Source organism: Helicoverpa zea, chromosome 17, assembly GCF_022581195.2.
Source record: "Helicoverpa zea isolate HzStark_Cry1AcR chromosome 17, ilHelZeax1.1, whole genome shotgun sequence".
NCBI classification, from domain to species: Eukaryota; Metazoa; Arthropoda; class Insecta; order Lepidoptera; family Noctuidae; genus Helicoverpa; species Helicoverpa zea.
Genome location: NC_061468.1, coordinates 3,754,647 through 3,770,242, shown reverse-complemented (window position 1 = coordinate 3,770,242; position 15,596 = coordinate 3,754,647). Strand labels below are relative to the sequence as shown.

The following is a 15,596-nucleotide window of genomic DNA, read 5'->3' as shown; positions in this document are numbered from 1 at the left end:
AACGACCATATCACGTTGTACTGGGATCGATCTATCATCACTGACAGGACTATTGCAGCCAATAAGCCTGATATAGTGGTGATAGATCGATTAGCGCGCCGCGCGATGATAGTCGATGTCGCCGTTCCGCATGACAAGAACCTCGTGAAAGCTGAGAAAGAGAAACAAATAAAGTATCTTGACTTAGCGCACGAGGTTGTCGCCATGTGGAATGTCGACACGGCTGTCATTGTGCCGATTGTCGTTACGGCCAATGGTCTAATAGCCAAGAGCCTCGACCAACACCTCAGGAGGCTCTCGTTAGGCGGCTGGATCAAGGGACTGATTCAGAAGGCAGTACTCCTTGATACGGCGCGTATTGTGAGGAGGTTTCTGTCTCTGGGACCCTAACCACCGGTACCTTGGACCCTGTGTCCGATAGCGGTGGCAACCTATTTTTTATATTTTTAAATGTTTTTTATTTAATATTTAAAAATGTAAAATATATGTTTAAAAATAAATAAATGAGAAAAAAAGGTAAATACTACTGATATAATGCTCATACTACCGTAAAGAAATAGTGTCGCCTTTATCTGAGGTCGTCATGACAAATCGAATGATGTATAGTTTATCGAAATTGATAGGTGCAATGCGGTTGGTCTCTTAATAGTGTCACAAAGTTATAAATCCACATTTGTACGCACAACATGTCATGTTGCCCTCCTTTGCATTGCTGAGCTGAGCATTCCGTTCTCACTGAGTAAATCCTTCTAAGTCATCGTCGTCGCTGCCAAAAAACTAGTAGAATCGGGCCTCAGATTTGATTGTAACCGTCTTACCACAAAAACTTTTAAACGTCAGTTTAAGACTTGTCTAAAGAAATGTCAAATTATGACGTTGACATATGGTTCATTTTGCAGCCAAAATTTTTTTAGACAAGTGTAAAACAGGGGTTAAAGTTTTTGTAGTAAGGCCATAAAAGTCGTTGTAAGAGTTTTGGTTACCTTCTGCACGTAGGTACCTTTCTACTTTCATGAAGGGTCAAATAAAAAAACAACTCTCATCTAACTTATACACAGTAAAATCCTTTATGTTGGATATGGGTGCAGGTGAGACAAAGAAAACACATGTATCCTGAACGACTGTTATATTTCGAATGTAAGAACGTACGATTAAAGTGAACATTGAATGATTGAATGTTTGACGAATGATTGAAGTAGGTATGCTTTATATAATCTTGGATATTTGTAAAGGAGGTATTATACGTACATCGTGCGTATATTCCAACAGCCCCCCTCAAATGTACAAGCATTTTATACAATCATAAATCAAAAATCGTTTACCCAAACTTGGCTGCAAAACAGCACCTTTTGAACGTCAGGAATTTATAAAAGACAGTCCCCAAAACGCCCACCTTTCACCACTTCCTATGTGTTTTTACTGGGAAGAAGAAGTGGCGCAACAAACTCCCCAGCAACACATGTCTGTCTGTAGGTTAGAAGAACCTTAAACATTGTTTGATATATAAAGTATACAATACAATTTGTACATTGCACTATAGGACAATATGCAATATTTACATACACTTTATACAGTCATAAATAGTACCTGCTGCATATCAAATTACAATAACTTTGATCAACAGCTTAGATTATAAACATAATAGCATTCTAAATAAAATCATTGAACTGAAATTATTCAAAAATTTACATTAAGTTCAACTTAATTCTAAAAACTTTGCATCATAAGTCAAAGTCAAAACATTTACTTCATTTAGACCATAACAAGCACTTATGAAAGTCAAAAACATAAATAAGTTTGATTCTAGTTGCTCATTCCAACAGTAGCTTCCTATGGAGAAGAACAGGCAAGTAACTCCATGGTTACTTTTTTTTTTTTAAATACATAGTATGGTATTACAGTTTATATGTATTGATACATACAATAACAGCATGCGAAGGTCATGTAGAATCACAAACAAAAACATATGAGAATTAAATTACCATTAAAATGCTTCATGCTTCAAATTTTCATGTTTCACGAAAATGCATGAGTCAAATACCATTTATAAGAATAATTATTAAACATGATATGAATCTTTTAATGTACTTTGTAACTTATCTTGTAATAAGTATAAACATTCACATATTTTACATTAATTAATACTTTTATATGTACATATTTTGTCACCAGACAAATAGTCAAAGGAAAAATACAATTTTACTAGCTGGTAAAATTTTAATTTGGTTATTAATTAGATATTGTTATGTCCTATGGAGCAGGACCACCACATTTCTAAGCATTTTTATCTTGAACTTAATGTTCTAACTTATAATATGCTTTCTTAAAAAGTGTGGCTTTTTTTTTTTATATATGAGTTTTAAACCTCATGTCATTCAGTTCCAGACTGTTGCCTGGTTGTCTGGTATTTTGTTATTACATTTACTTATTTATTTACATATACAACCTTACATCTACCCTTACAGGACGTGCCTAATGCGGCAGATGGGTTCTTATTAATTCTAAACTAAACTAAAAACATATAAATAACACATCACATCACATCACACAAATCAACACATAAAAACTTAACTAAATTCGTCACAATATCATTTGTGATTTGTAGGATTATTAGCGATGCTAATACAACTGTTATTAACTTCATATATCATCATTGTCTGTTTTATCAGAATAGAACTATGTTATAATGATTTTATCCAAATAGCTTCTCTTATAGCTTCAAATAAGCATATATTCAGCTTCTGTTGAGGAACCGGCGACTATTTTGTTTCCGTGTATTCCACGAAATTGTACAATTATCAAACACTTTAAATATGTTGTCTGTTGTACTTATGCGGTCAATAACGTCGCCTCAACCAATCAGAATCTGCATACCCTGCCATCAGTTGTTTGTAATCACATTTCACATAGGTGAGCTTTAATTTAATTTAAGAGTTCCTTTTATGTATCTCAAAAGATGTTTTAACCACTTCCATAACTTCATTAATTTTACTTTGATACTGACTTATAATACCTATAGCAGCACAAATATTTGGTCATGTACTAAGCATTGCATGCGCATTGCGTACATAAGGTACTTCCATATAGATATCTTCCTTGAGAATGCCTTTCTAAACGGCGGTTTTTTACATCCATAAGATGGGCATGTAAATCAAACTGATTTGCAAGAGTTAAAATAAATTGGAAAGATTATATTTGAGCTACTGGAGTCAACGTTTCGTTATAATCTTGTAAGCATTGTTGAGTGAAACCACGAGCTATAAATCGGGCTTTATACCGTGTAGGTTCACCCAACTCGTTATTTTTAATTGTACATACCCATTTTGAGCCTTTTATGTCTCATTTAGGTATTTTACGTATTTTTAGGTCTTGCTACGATAGTCCAAGTACTATGATTAGACTCTATTTCACTTTCTGTGGTTTTCAACATAAACTAGAATCATCCCTATTAAAAATGTCACAATAGGTGCATGGTAGTGATTGAACAGTTGTGAGCGATAAGCAAAAATGGGTCATCAATCCTTTTATAATCTATTGGGGTACTTTGAGAATTATTTGTATTACGTCTCAGTTTGCTAGATGAAGGTCCAGCTTCTGATGAATGATTATGTTTGTGTTTGTTGCCTATTAACTTTGCCGATTTATCGTCGTTATCGTGCTTGTTAATTTAGGCGGGAATTTGAACAGGTATTATAGAAATACAACTCATCAAATCATCATCATCATTGGCCACAGAGCATCTTGGACAGATGATTGTGGCAGTGCTTGTCTACGCGGTTATTAGTGCCGCAAGCACTTTCTTTCATCAAATCAACATCCCTCGCAATAGGGAATTGGTTATTTTCTGTATTAGGTAAATAGTTTGTAACCATTTTGGTCGTAACCAACTAATATGGCTTTAAATGACTTTTCGTCAAATTTCGAGGCTTTAGTTTTATCATGAACATGTTGAACCGAATCATCATTATTATTTTAAATGTCTTGAATGACTTATTTTCGGTTTCGTATTTTCGGTAATGATTGTGTCATGTTTCGTATGGTGTTTTATTATTGGCGAGCGCTTTTGTGGGTAGTCTATTTGTTAAATATGTATATTATATAATATAGCTTCATCCCAGAATATTTTATATAATTTCGCACTTGTAACCAATGGTCGAGCCATTTCGGTTAACGTATGATTCATACGCTCCTCGACACCATTTTGTTGTGGCTATTCGATACTGTTAAACAGTACCTAAGTTATTCCTTACAAACACAATAATAATCTTTAAATTCATTAGAAAGATATTCTCGCCCACTATCGCAATATAAATTAGTTTACTTTATGGTTAAATAAATTTTCACTTTTAGCAACAAAATCTTGAAAACATGTCAGCACTTCTGACTTAGCGTAGGTACATCAAATATATAACAGTGTGATATTGCACTGTAATGTATAAAATTGTCTATAAACGTAGCAAAATAGTTCTTATCATCTACAGTACATGGTTTTTACCAAATATGCAAGGTTCACATAATTCATCAGAATTATCAAATAAAAACATTATTTTCATCAACTCCATATTTGAACATTTGATTTTTCTGTTTATTTAAGTGAGTACTATGCCGTATTATTTATACTCTTTTACACAGTCTTGGTGATTCTCTTCAACAAAATTTAAATTACTCAGAGAATTATTACTGTTTAAAAGTAATACTAAAAAAAAACATTAGTCATTGATGTTCTCACCTGTCATAAAACATTTATTATTTTTACCATAAATGTTAAAAAAAATACCGACATACCAGTCTTTTGGCATATTATAACGTACCTCCGGTGAATATAAAACGTCATCAATTGATCCTTGAATTTATGTTGTTACCTCGATTTACCCTTTACCAAAATCCAGGATTGAAACTCCTTTCCTAGCAACACCGATCTTCAATGGTGTGGATAATTCGACGTACGAGGTTAAAACCTTTTTACATTGTCAATCTTTTAATTTTTTTTTTTTTTTTTTAATATGATATATGTCATCATGATCTGTCACACCAGAATCTAAAAGAAAATAAACAGTATTATTTTCTACATAATTAGCAGACAATTTACATTATGAAATCATAAAAATGAAACCGTCCTGGTCATTGTTGCAGTATTCAATGTTATTGGCAGTCTTTTGAAGTTCACCCATTGATTATTTTGCTGCAGTCCCTTTAAGTAACGGCAGTCCTTTTTGAAATTATTCCGACGTCCGCAATGATCACAAAACATTTTTTTTTTTTTTTATATTATATTGATATTATATGCATTGAATTTCCGGGTTGATAATTATTTTTATTCTTCTTCTTTCGTGTCGATGACATGTCTTATAGTGAGACTACACTTTGTCAGCCCAATATGCCGCCTCAGCGAGAGCACTCATTATTTTTATTTTGAGTGTGGGTCTCATGTGGGTCTCATTATTATTATACAATTCATGATCGAGTCGTAGTCTAGTAGTAGACGTAGTCTTCACAGAAACCATATTGAGTTGCTCATCACCTAGCAACGCAGAAATAACACCGTCATAAGATGTGATATTTTGTTCATTGTTAATGCAATTTTAATTTACACTCTTTCACTGAATTTAAAAATTTTGTTGTATTACTTTTAACTACAGAAAACGGCCTGGGCCCATAACCTGTTGGATATGGGTGCAGGTGAGACAAAGAAAACACATGTATCCTGAACGACTGTTATATTTCGAATGTAAGAACGTACGATTAAAGTGAACATTGAATGATTGAATGTTTGACGAATGATTGAAGTAGGTATGCTTTATATAATCTTGGATATTTGTAAAGGAGGTATTATACGTACATCGTGCGTATATTCCAACACTTTATTATCACACATTGTACAACAACATAATAAGTTCCTTACGCTAAAGTTACGAGTACTTACCTATTTCACTTAATACTAATTTTTGTTATGTCTCATTTTTGGTTGCAGTCATGTCTCAATAAAATAAAGTTTACTTATCTCTATTTATACATAAATTACACTAAGTAGATTTTTATTTTATTTACATCAATTTATGTAATATTAGTTAAATTATTTAACTTGGCAAAGGGTATTGTAATTCTATCTACTTTAAATATTTCAAGAAAAGAATTGTCGCGCAGGCCTATCTTTGGGGTAGCCGTTACTATTATTGCTATCAAAGTCTTCTAGTCTAGAGTTGAAATTGTTTTGTACTACTTGTCTAGACCCTAGGCTACCCACTGATGATTGTGGAGCAGTATAAGAAGATGGTCCAGAGTACAACGGGTTTATTCTGTACTGATCATTTTGTTTAGGTGTGCTTGGGTGCTCCACTGCAAAATCTATTCTAGACGTCATAATTTGCTGTCCTTGATTTTTGTTTGCTTCGTTCTGCGGTCTCGTTATGTCTCTGGGAGCGCCGAACTCATCTATTTGGAAAGCACTTAAAATTTCTTGTTTATCTTTCTCGTCTTCTAATTCGTAACTCACTGAAGGTATAAGTTGGAATGAAACTACATTTGGCATATTGTTGCCATTAGTTTGGATCAATTTCGCGTTTTGTTGAGTGTTCGTGTTAGTCTGCTGGTTTGTTTGAGAATTTTGATCGATCGTATTGTCTTCCAATTTAGTGTAAAGGTAGTATGATTGATCCTTCTTGTATGTGAGCAGTTTGTTTTCTTCTAATGGATGCGGTATAGTGCCTACTATTTTATCTTCTAGCTGTGCTGATATTCCGCTTTGGCTATTGATCAAATTATTGAGAGCTTCTTGACTAGAGAACTGTTCAGCTCCATTAGGAGATTCAAGTTGCAGTTTAGCTGGGTTCAAATCAACAGTATCTGCTTTCACGACTTCAAATTGAGGATTTGATTGCTTAAAATTGTCCATTGCATTGTTTTGATTAGTGTTGCGTTGTAAAGTGAACATTTGTGTAGGTTGTTGTTGAATGTTGCTGGGATTGATGAAGTTAGCTGGACTCGGGCGGTTGTAAATCTGATTAGTTACATCTGGAACAGACCATTGATATAATTGACCACTGTACAATTGGTTCTGACTGTTAAGAATATTTTGTTGAGTATTGGGTATTTGATATCGTGATGAGTAAAATTCACCTTGTGTTTGTTGTGAAGGAGTGAATTGATTTGTTTGTATCTGTTGACCCTGGTTTCGACCATCAGTGTATTTTGCATTGCCTGTAAATTGATTAAGTTGATTAATGTTAGGTTTTGGTTTAGGAATATTTGCACTATTGACAAAACTGTTCGGGTCGTTACTAGTATATTGTGACGATGTAAGCGATGATATCTGATTGGTGATTTGTGACAGTTTATCATTGTTTAGATTCTGAAACTGTGCTGGAGTAGGTGATGCTGTAGACGTCAATATCTCTTGTTGTGCAATGTTGTTGTATTCTCTCGCTACGTTGATGGAATCAGTCAAGAATGAGTACACGAGCGCCTGTGAATCAGAAATATTATTTGAGTTTTGACCACCGATTAGCTTAGCGATAGGAATAAAATTGAATGCATTTCTATTGTTTAAGAAGTTGTCACTCATAACCAAATAGTTGCTGCTTCCAGTATTTAATATTTCTAGTTTATCATAGGTGGGGTCACTTCGATTCTTGAAAAGGTACGCAGCAATTCTTTCGGGAATAGTTATTTTTATTGAAACCGTGCGCTCTATTGTATTTGGAATGCCAGTTTCCTTGAAGAAAGGCAAATTAGAAAGCTTATTACTATTTTGATAAATAAAGTTTTCGTTTGGAGGTTGTAAACTTGTTGCAGGCGTTGCTATAATTCGTGAACTTTTTGAGGATACAGTTGGAGTCTGTATTGGAACTTGAGATGTTAAACTTTCGCCACTATCAGTAGTTGTCCGTGCTATGTAGTTATTCTTATCTGAATAATCGATAGATTTAAATTCTTTACGATATTGAACGTATTGTGGAGGAGAGGCAGTTTTCAAAATACTATCTGTATCTTTTACTATGTCGTTTACGGTTATATCTAGTTTTTCCTTAGTAAGTATATCAGCAAATGTTAAATTTTCTTGGTTGATATTCATTTGGGATTGTTTTGGGACAGAAAACGATGGTTGATTAAAGTTTTCAGTGAATGTTACGCGAGTAGTGGTAGGCAAGGTCGGGGCAGCTCTTAGCTGAGAACTTTGATAGTATACGGGTTGTGGTACATCGTCTGAAGGTAAATACAACCGTGGCAGTGTTGTTGGGTTCCGAGGTGGTGGAAGATAAAATCTAGCTGTTGATGTAAATGGAGATGGAGTTAGGTAAAGTCGGGATGCTTTCGTGGGAAGCGGAGACGTTTGTGGGGAACTTAATCGCCCTGAATATGTTGGACGAGTTGGAATAGTTGTGGGTGCGATAAAGATACGTGTGGTTTGAATTTCAGTGGTTTCAATTTGCTTAGCAGCAGGGGTAGGCTTTGGGTAAGAATAGGGCTCCTCAGAATCTGATCCAGATTCTGGTTCTGGTGAGATTATCTTTTCAGTTTGAGATGTTGTCGGTTTTTCGTACACGTAAGGTGTATTTTCTTCAATAAGTCTTGCTGTAGGTGATGGGGCGGATGGAGGGGCGGGTGAGGGTCTTGCATACGTGTAAGGCGTGGGGTCCACTATTATTCTAGCGGATTTAGTTGGTTTTACAATCCAAGTTTTGACTGTAATTCTGGATTTTGGTTTACCTACTTTTGGCTCCTGCACTAACCTGCTATACGTTAATGTTTTTGTTATAACTGTTGATGGAATCTCTTTAATTGTACTTACCAAGTTTTGTTTAAGTTCTCTACCTGCTGGATTGTTTAAATTATTTGGATATTGTTGTATATTGGAAGATGGAGTACTGTATGTGTATGGTTGTTTATCTTGATTATTATTGTTTACGTAGTTCTGTGATTTAGAAAAGGAAGCCTCGTTGTTTGTTTGAGGTAGTCTTCTGGGTTCTGAGTACTGTGCACGTTGCTTTGTATTTGGTACTCTCTGTGTATTTTGTACATTGCCTGATTGGGAGTTGCTTACAGAACTTGTTTGTCTCTGTGAAAAATTATTTGATATCTGCGTCGGTCGTGGTGTTTGTATTTGGGGGTAATTATTTGTGTTTACAGAATTTGAATTTCCATTTTGTATAAATCTGCCTGCATGACCGTTAGAAATAAGGTTTCCAGTCTGTGATGTCTGAGTTGTTTGCACTCTAGCGTTTTGGATACCATTATTATTTACTTCATTATACTGGCCATTTTGTCGCTGCCTTTGGAATACTTCTGCATCTCTTTGCAAAGGTAAAAAGTTAGTGTTGATTGGGGCAGGAATATATCTGGGGTCAGGTGTAGACGCTGAGAACGAGTAATCATTTGGATTGCCTTGAACTAGGTTCTGTTGGATTTGTTTCGCTGGAAAATAAACGTTGTTAGGAGCTCGTTCAGGCCCTGCTAATAGGGCTCCGTTCGGGAACAGCTGACCAAACGGTGGCTTGTATTCTTGCATTACAATGAGATTACTCTTCATCGCACTCTTGTCGTAGGGGTTACGCATTGGATGAGTGAGCATTTTCTTAATATCCTTCATGAGTTGTGGACCTAATCGCAGATTTTCGAATTGTTCGTTATTGTTGTTGATGTACTGTTGAGAGTTTTGGCAGTCGACGTTCATCCACCAGTCGCATACGAACACCGCTTGGTTGAACAAAGTTCCGTTTGGACAGAGGAACGACTGGAAGCCGTAGGTTGATCCTACTGTGCAGACTCGGAAGACTTGACAATTTGTTTCTATGTCTGCATAATATCCTGAAATTGAGAAGAAATATGTTTAGGAACATGTAGAAACAAAGTATATGCAGGTGTCGGTACTTTTGTAGGTTACTAAGACTTGGATATTACCTGGGTCTCTTCCCGCGCAAGAAAAGGATGTCCTGGGTATAGCGCCCAGAGTAGGATAATCACTGCCGGGTTCCCCTGGAACTGCCAGCCGGATATCCCACCCGTGACCGTTGTGGTCTTGATGCTGCGGCCCTCGACCATTCTGGGCTTCTGCCCATGAAATGGTGAGGCATACTGGAAACATTCAAATATTCAAACGTTAATATAAAATCTTTTGTGTGAATTATGATAAAGAAGGGGATTTTTTTCTGTCTTCAAAATAAGATAGTCATTTGGTAGTCAAAGACGCCAATTGATGATAGTAAGACAGGATTAGACGACAGAATGTTTCGTACAGAAAGTTCAAAAGAAATTAAGTTAACAAATATAAAAAGAAATCAAATTACCAATACTTCAGTCGACATTAAATCTGAAGAGGCGAATGAAAAAGATTAATTAATTAAGCAAGCATTCGCAAAATGACTGCAGTCGAATATTTTAATTGGCTTTGAATCTTTACAGAACTGGCCATCTTATAGTAAAGGTATTATTCTGGTAGCTGTTCAAGGTATTAGTTGGGTATATTATTTTGTAACGTTAGAATTTAACGTAGTAAAAATTGTGAACCTTAAGGATAGCTTAGAATTTAACATAAGTAATACGGAATTTTCTGCACGGCTATACTTAAATGTAATTGCATCATTAGCAATTATGTATCTTTCACTCTTTGTAAATAATTACTGTAGGTATCTGTTTGTGTTGCAAAAAAAGAACCTAGCAACACATCGACTTTACGTAAGTAGATATTTTACCAAAGTCCAGAACTCAGGTACAATTGTAAATACATTCCGCAGACAAAGTATTCTCTAAGTTTTTATTCAACATCTGCTGATTTATTCGTTTACTGCACCTATCAGCCGCAGCAGACAAAAAACCAAAAACAAATGGAAATTGAATTGAAAAACAGCACTGATTGTTTCGCGATAGCTGCACTGTTATGTTTTATAGCGATCCGTTACTTTGAAACTCAATTTAGTTAAGTGTTTCCGAGGCGAACCCATCGGAATAAATTCTCTCTAGAGAACAGAGTCTCTGGTAACCAGAGATGGCCGTGTCAGATGTACTCGCTAATGAACGAAGCAGAAAAATGCTGAAAGCAAGAAACGAATGTGCTAGGAACAAATGGTTTCGTTTTAAATGTTGCTACACTGTTCTACAGTAATCAGATAAGTGTTTTTAAGTTTGATCATTCATTCTTATGTAATTAACTAACAATATCACAACCTTCAACAAGTATTAAAATGTTTTCGAAACTCTGAATTTGTTCAGCCAAACAAACGTAAATAAGCGTAAGTGATTTACTGAAAATACGAAAAACATAGTCCGTTGTTAATGTCTCACAATGTGCCTCCACACATTTTCTACATTATCGCGAGGAGTTCGAGTTTTTAGTCTCCAATTTCATAAGTAGAATCACCGAGCTAATTAAGTATATTTAATTAAACGTCTCGCGAACCATTCTCAGCTCACTCCAGCACGGTTTCTTCAACAATTGTGTCGCAAACTACTATGGAGACAGTTCTCATAGTTTTTGCTGGCTAGTGTAATCTGGACGCAAAAACCTCGTTGACGTATGTCACACGGTGTGGTAGGATATTGTTACAAGGCCATCGAGGGCACAATGTGCTGGTACACGTTTATTGGTCGAATCATAGCAGCAAGTATAACCTGATATGAGTCCAAGCACAGACTGGAAATATACCATAGCGTTTCAAAAAATGTGATTAGGTACCACTACTACATCGGAAAAATACTATAAGTAAAAATAATGACGAAGACTAAAAGAAAGATGGAAGAAAATCAAGAGCTTTATGTGCGAGGAATCCTAACTGATGACCTGTTTCTACGAACACTTAGGCAACGATTAGTGCTCTACTTCTTATCCAATTCTGCTACGAATAGTTTCTTAGATACATCTCATCTTACAAATTGCTGTACCTATTTGTCTTAGGTATTTTAAATTATATTTTGTTATTTAGGCATAATCACTGAAAAAAAATATATTTACCTACTAATCCGTTTTGAATTGCAAAAATGTAGTGTGCTCCATTTGCATCACACACGTTAGTCGTATAGGTAGTAGGTAGTAGGTACTATCTATATCTACGTTTAGGAGATTTACGTTTGAGTTGTGTGTGTATCCTATCTATCCTTTACAGACGTTTCAAAGAAAAGTTGTTCAAAGGAAGGAAAGAGCATCGCTGTAAGTAAGTATCAATTGTATTTTGCATTTCTGAGTACTATAGAATCTGGACGAGATAGAGTATTATGTAAAGACGAGCTCTATACAGCGACATATTCTTTGGGCAGCTACATTCATAAGTTTGTTTACTTCTAGGTATCCTGGTATCTATCTGTGAAAGTCCAGTCATTAAGCTCTGGAACTTACATTCTTCTTCTTCTTGGATACATTATACGTACTACCTACATTATATGTAGGTACCTAAATGATCCCTAACAAGATTAAATCTTTTGGAGGTCGTAAAAACGTACCTACAAAGCTCCTATCTGTAATACAGCCAGTGCCGGCTTTAACTCTACTAGCGCCCTGGGCGAGATTTCTACGGCACCCCCAACTGCAATTCAAACCCATACGAAAAACAGAGACATATGTCGTTACCGATTATTTTTTTTATAGTTAACAAGTCAAAGCAAAAATTACCTAAAATGTAGCCCAATCGTACATAAGTTATTGCTGGTTGGTGAATGCAAAAACACGGGAACACAGGTTCTGATAGCGCGAGCGAAGCGAGCGCGAAATTTTTTGTTATATTTTAGAACTCAAAACAGAAATGACTTAAAATGTAGCCCAAACGTAGATAACTCTTTGTTGGTGTTGGCGCCTATGAATTAAAATTTTGGGACTAAAAGTAGTACCATAAATAGAAACTAGAAGTTACTTTCTTATGAATAAAAGGACTTAAAAACGACGCTACCTTTTTGCTAGGGTAGACAAACAAATGTTGAAAAATAAAAACAACTATAAAGTGAAGCAAGCCCGAAAAAGCTTTTTTGAGATTTGGATCACTAAAAGTCCTTAACATATATAATAAAAGGCGACTGTGAAGAGAAGAAGCCGTGAGCCAAGGGAGCGCCAATTTTTTTGATTATTGGGACATGAAATTAAAAGTAGCTATATGTGAAAAATAATGTAAGTGTAAAGTAAAGAAACCGCTAGCGAAGCGAGCGCGAAAATTTTTGAGTTTTGGGACATAAAAGTAGTGTATCTAACGCACCCGGCATTGTATGACAATACATTAATTTAATTGAAATTTCTTGGTCCAGGAGCGCACCGCGGCGCCCGGGTTATTCGAACACCCTGCACCATAGGTTAAGACGGCCCTGATGCTATCCATACATTTGGATACAGTTCTTGTAAGCTGCGATCTTTGATGAAATTTAAAACAAAAATAGGAGTAAAATTCTGATCAAGGATTGGTTGGGGGCGCCTGCGGCGCCCCTTATGTCCGGCGCCCTGGGCCGTCGCCCAACCGCGCCCTACCCTAAAGCCGCTACTGAATACAGCCACAAAATTGACTTGGAAACATCAACAAAAACTGGAAGCACATCTTAATTACGAAGCTGGAACTTCGACCCGACTTTGATGGATCGCTTTGCTTTTGTTTGACATTACAAAGACTGGTCATGAGTTAGTTGCAAACGGACTTTGGATTCCGTACCAACTCTCGAGGTTTTTTACCAATACCTGTAGACTACATTTTCATTTTTGACAACTATTTAGTAATCTATGGCTTCGATTCATACCTTTCGCATAAATGCCTTAGTTCAAGGATATCTAGCAACAGACCTACAAGTAGAAAAAGGCAAACTTAAAAAAAAAAATGGTACCTGCATTTTTGAGGCAATCTCTTTTCTGCATAAAACCTAAACGCAAAACGAAAACCTTAATTCTATGGGATCACTCATAATCACTGACAAACCCTAGAGCACTTAAAAAACGGGTCGCATTATTCTTCATGAAGGTACGGATCCCTAAAAACTATTGAACACTCGGGTTTAGCAATTGGATGGATTGGCTTATGTCCGGCAACCAATCAAAACTATTTGAGAGAGCCGGCTTTTATTGAAATTGCCTTTTCAAAGGGTGATGGCATGGATCAATGCTTCAATGATCGCCATATTTTTCACATGTAACTATGTCTGTTTGTATTCGATAATTTGCTTCGTTGATACAGTTGATTGGCAGCTTTTATTGAGTCGGCAAAAGCAAAAGTTGTTGAAAATAATTGTATCGGAGGATGATCATCTTTGTTGCTAAAAGCAGCAACTGTAGATATTAAGCTAGCAATAAACATTATTCAAAGGCGACATTTTATAACAAGCGTAGTCGTGATTTATAGTCATATAAATTCAATCCAATCTGCAATATCATTCATCGAGGTTTATCTTATCAATTAGCTTACACAATTCATTAACCATAATAAATTAATAAAGAACGTTACGTCTACAAGTTCCCATAGAGTAGATTTAAATGCAAATATTCATCTGTCACACGAAAAGAATATGTCATTAGGCAAAGGCATATTATGTCACAGCCTATTGAATGAGTTTAGGAATATATTAATAATAAATTGTTTGTAGGTCCGGTAGGCCTAACTGATGCATTATTTTAGTAGAAAGTTGACAATATTATTGATATTAGGCAATCATTAGCTATACGGACTAATTTAAGGAGTGACGGAAGTTTAGTGTGATATGAGAAAATTCTTTTGGTTGTTTCTTGTTTTTGGAATTTGGACAAACAACTTTTTGCTGATGATTCTGTCAATAATGTCGATCAGAGAAATCAGCGCATTAAAATAGCATACATGTGCGACTTTTATAGTCGGGCTAATGTTTCATTTTAGATAACTATCGAAGTAGATGCTATATCATCAAAGATAGGTATACAAACATTAGCTGAGGATTACCGTAACCGACCATAACCGACCCATCCGTTGTTTTTCGTTTAGAGATTGTTTGGTATAATTTATATGAAAATATATTTATACAAAATAACGTATTGATAATTCATTGTAATTCACAGTAGATCCATTTAATTTATTAGAAGATATCATATTATTAAACAATAATTATCAATCTCACGAAAGTAGTTATATCTCAATAAATACGGGCGTAACTCCATATGATCCAATCTACCATCAGATCGTTTGCGATGTGAATCAGGGAGTAAATATTGAAGTTGATAATGAGTGGACACGAGCGCCCATCGTGAGATGCAATCAATTTATCATCTTTATTCTGCTCCATTTTCATTTTGCGCTCATGGAAAATATTTTTATTAATTTAGGTACCTACTTTTACTTTTAAAAAGGAATAAGTATTGACGACTACAGGTATTATTACCCGCAACTAAATTATTCGATTAATACTTACATTCTACCTAGCGATTTTCTTGTATTAAAATTTAACAAACATACTTAGCTATATGTTCATTATTGTTTGGAACGTAAATTAGAGTGGTTTAGTTGTGATTTCACTATTATGATCTTAGTACTTCATTCAATGTATTAAGTGTACCTTTGAAACCGTTTTCCTCATTTGCAGCACCTACGTGATATGCGAAATTCTGTAGCCGAAACCATCAATGGCTTATAGATTCATCGGCACTGCATAATCTAGCAATAAACCATTCGCTC

The 15,596-nt window shown here is 35.4% G+C and overlaps 1 protein-coding gene across 1 annotated transcript; it reads right to left on the bottom strand.

Annotated features, from left to right (window-relative positions):
* Positions 1-6,121: 6,121 nt before the first annotated feature.
* LOC124638481 lies at positions 6,122-10,408 on the bottom strand. Its single transcript, XM_047175452.1, has 3 exons — positions 10,402-10,408; positions 9,898-10,071; positions 6,122-9,804 (listed from the first exon to the last, which is right to left on the bottom strand). Exons 1-3 carry the CDS (start codon positions 10,406-10,408, stop codon positions 6,122-6,124), a joined length of 3,864 nt encoding a protein of 1,287 aa, XP_047031408.1.
* Positions 10,409-15,596: the final 5,188 nt, after the last annotated feature.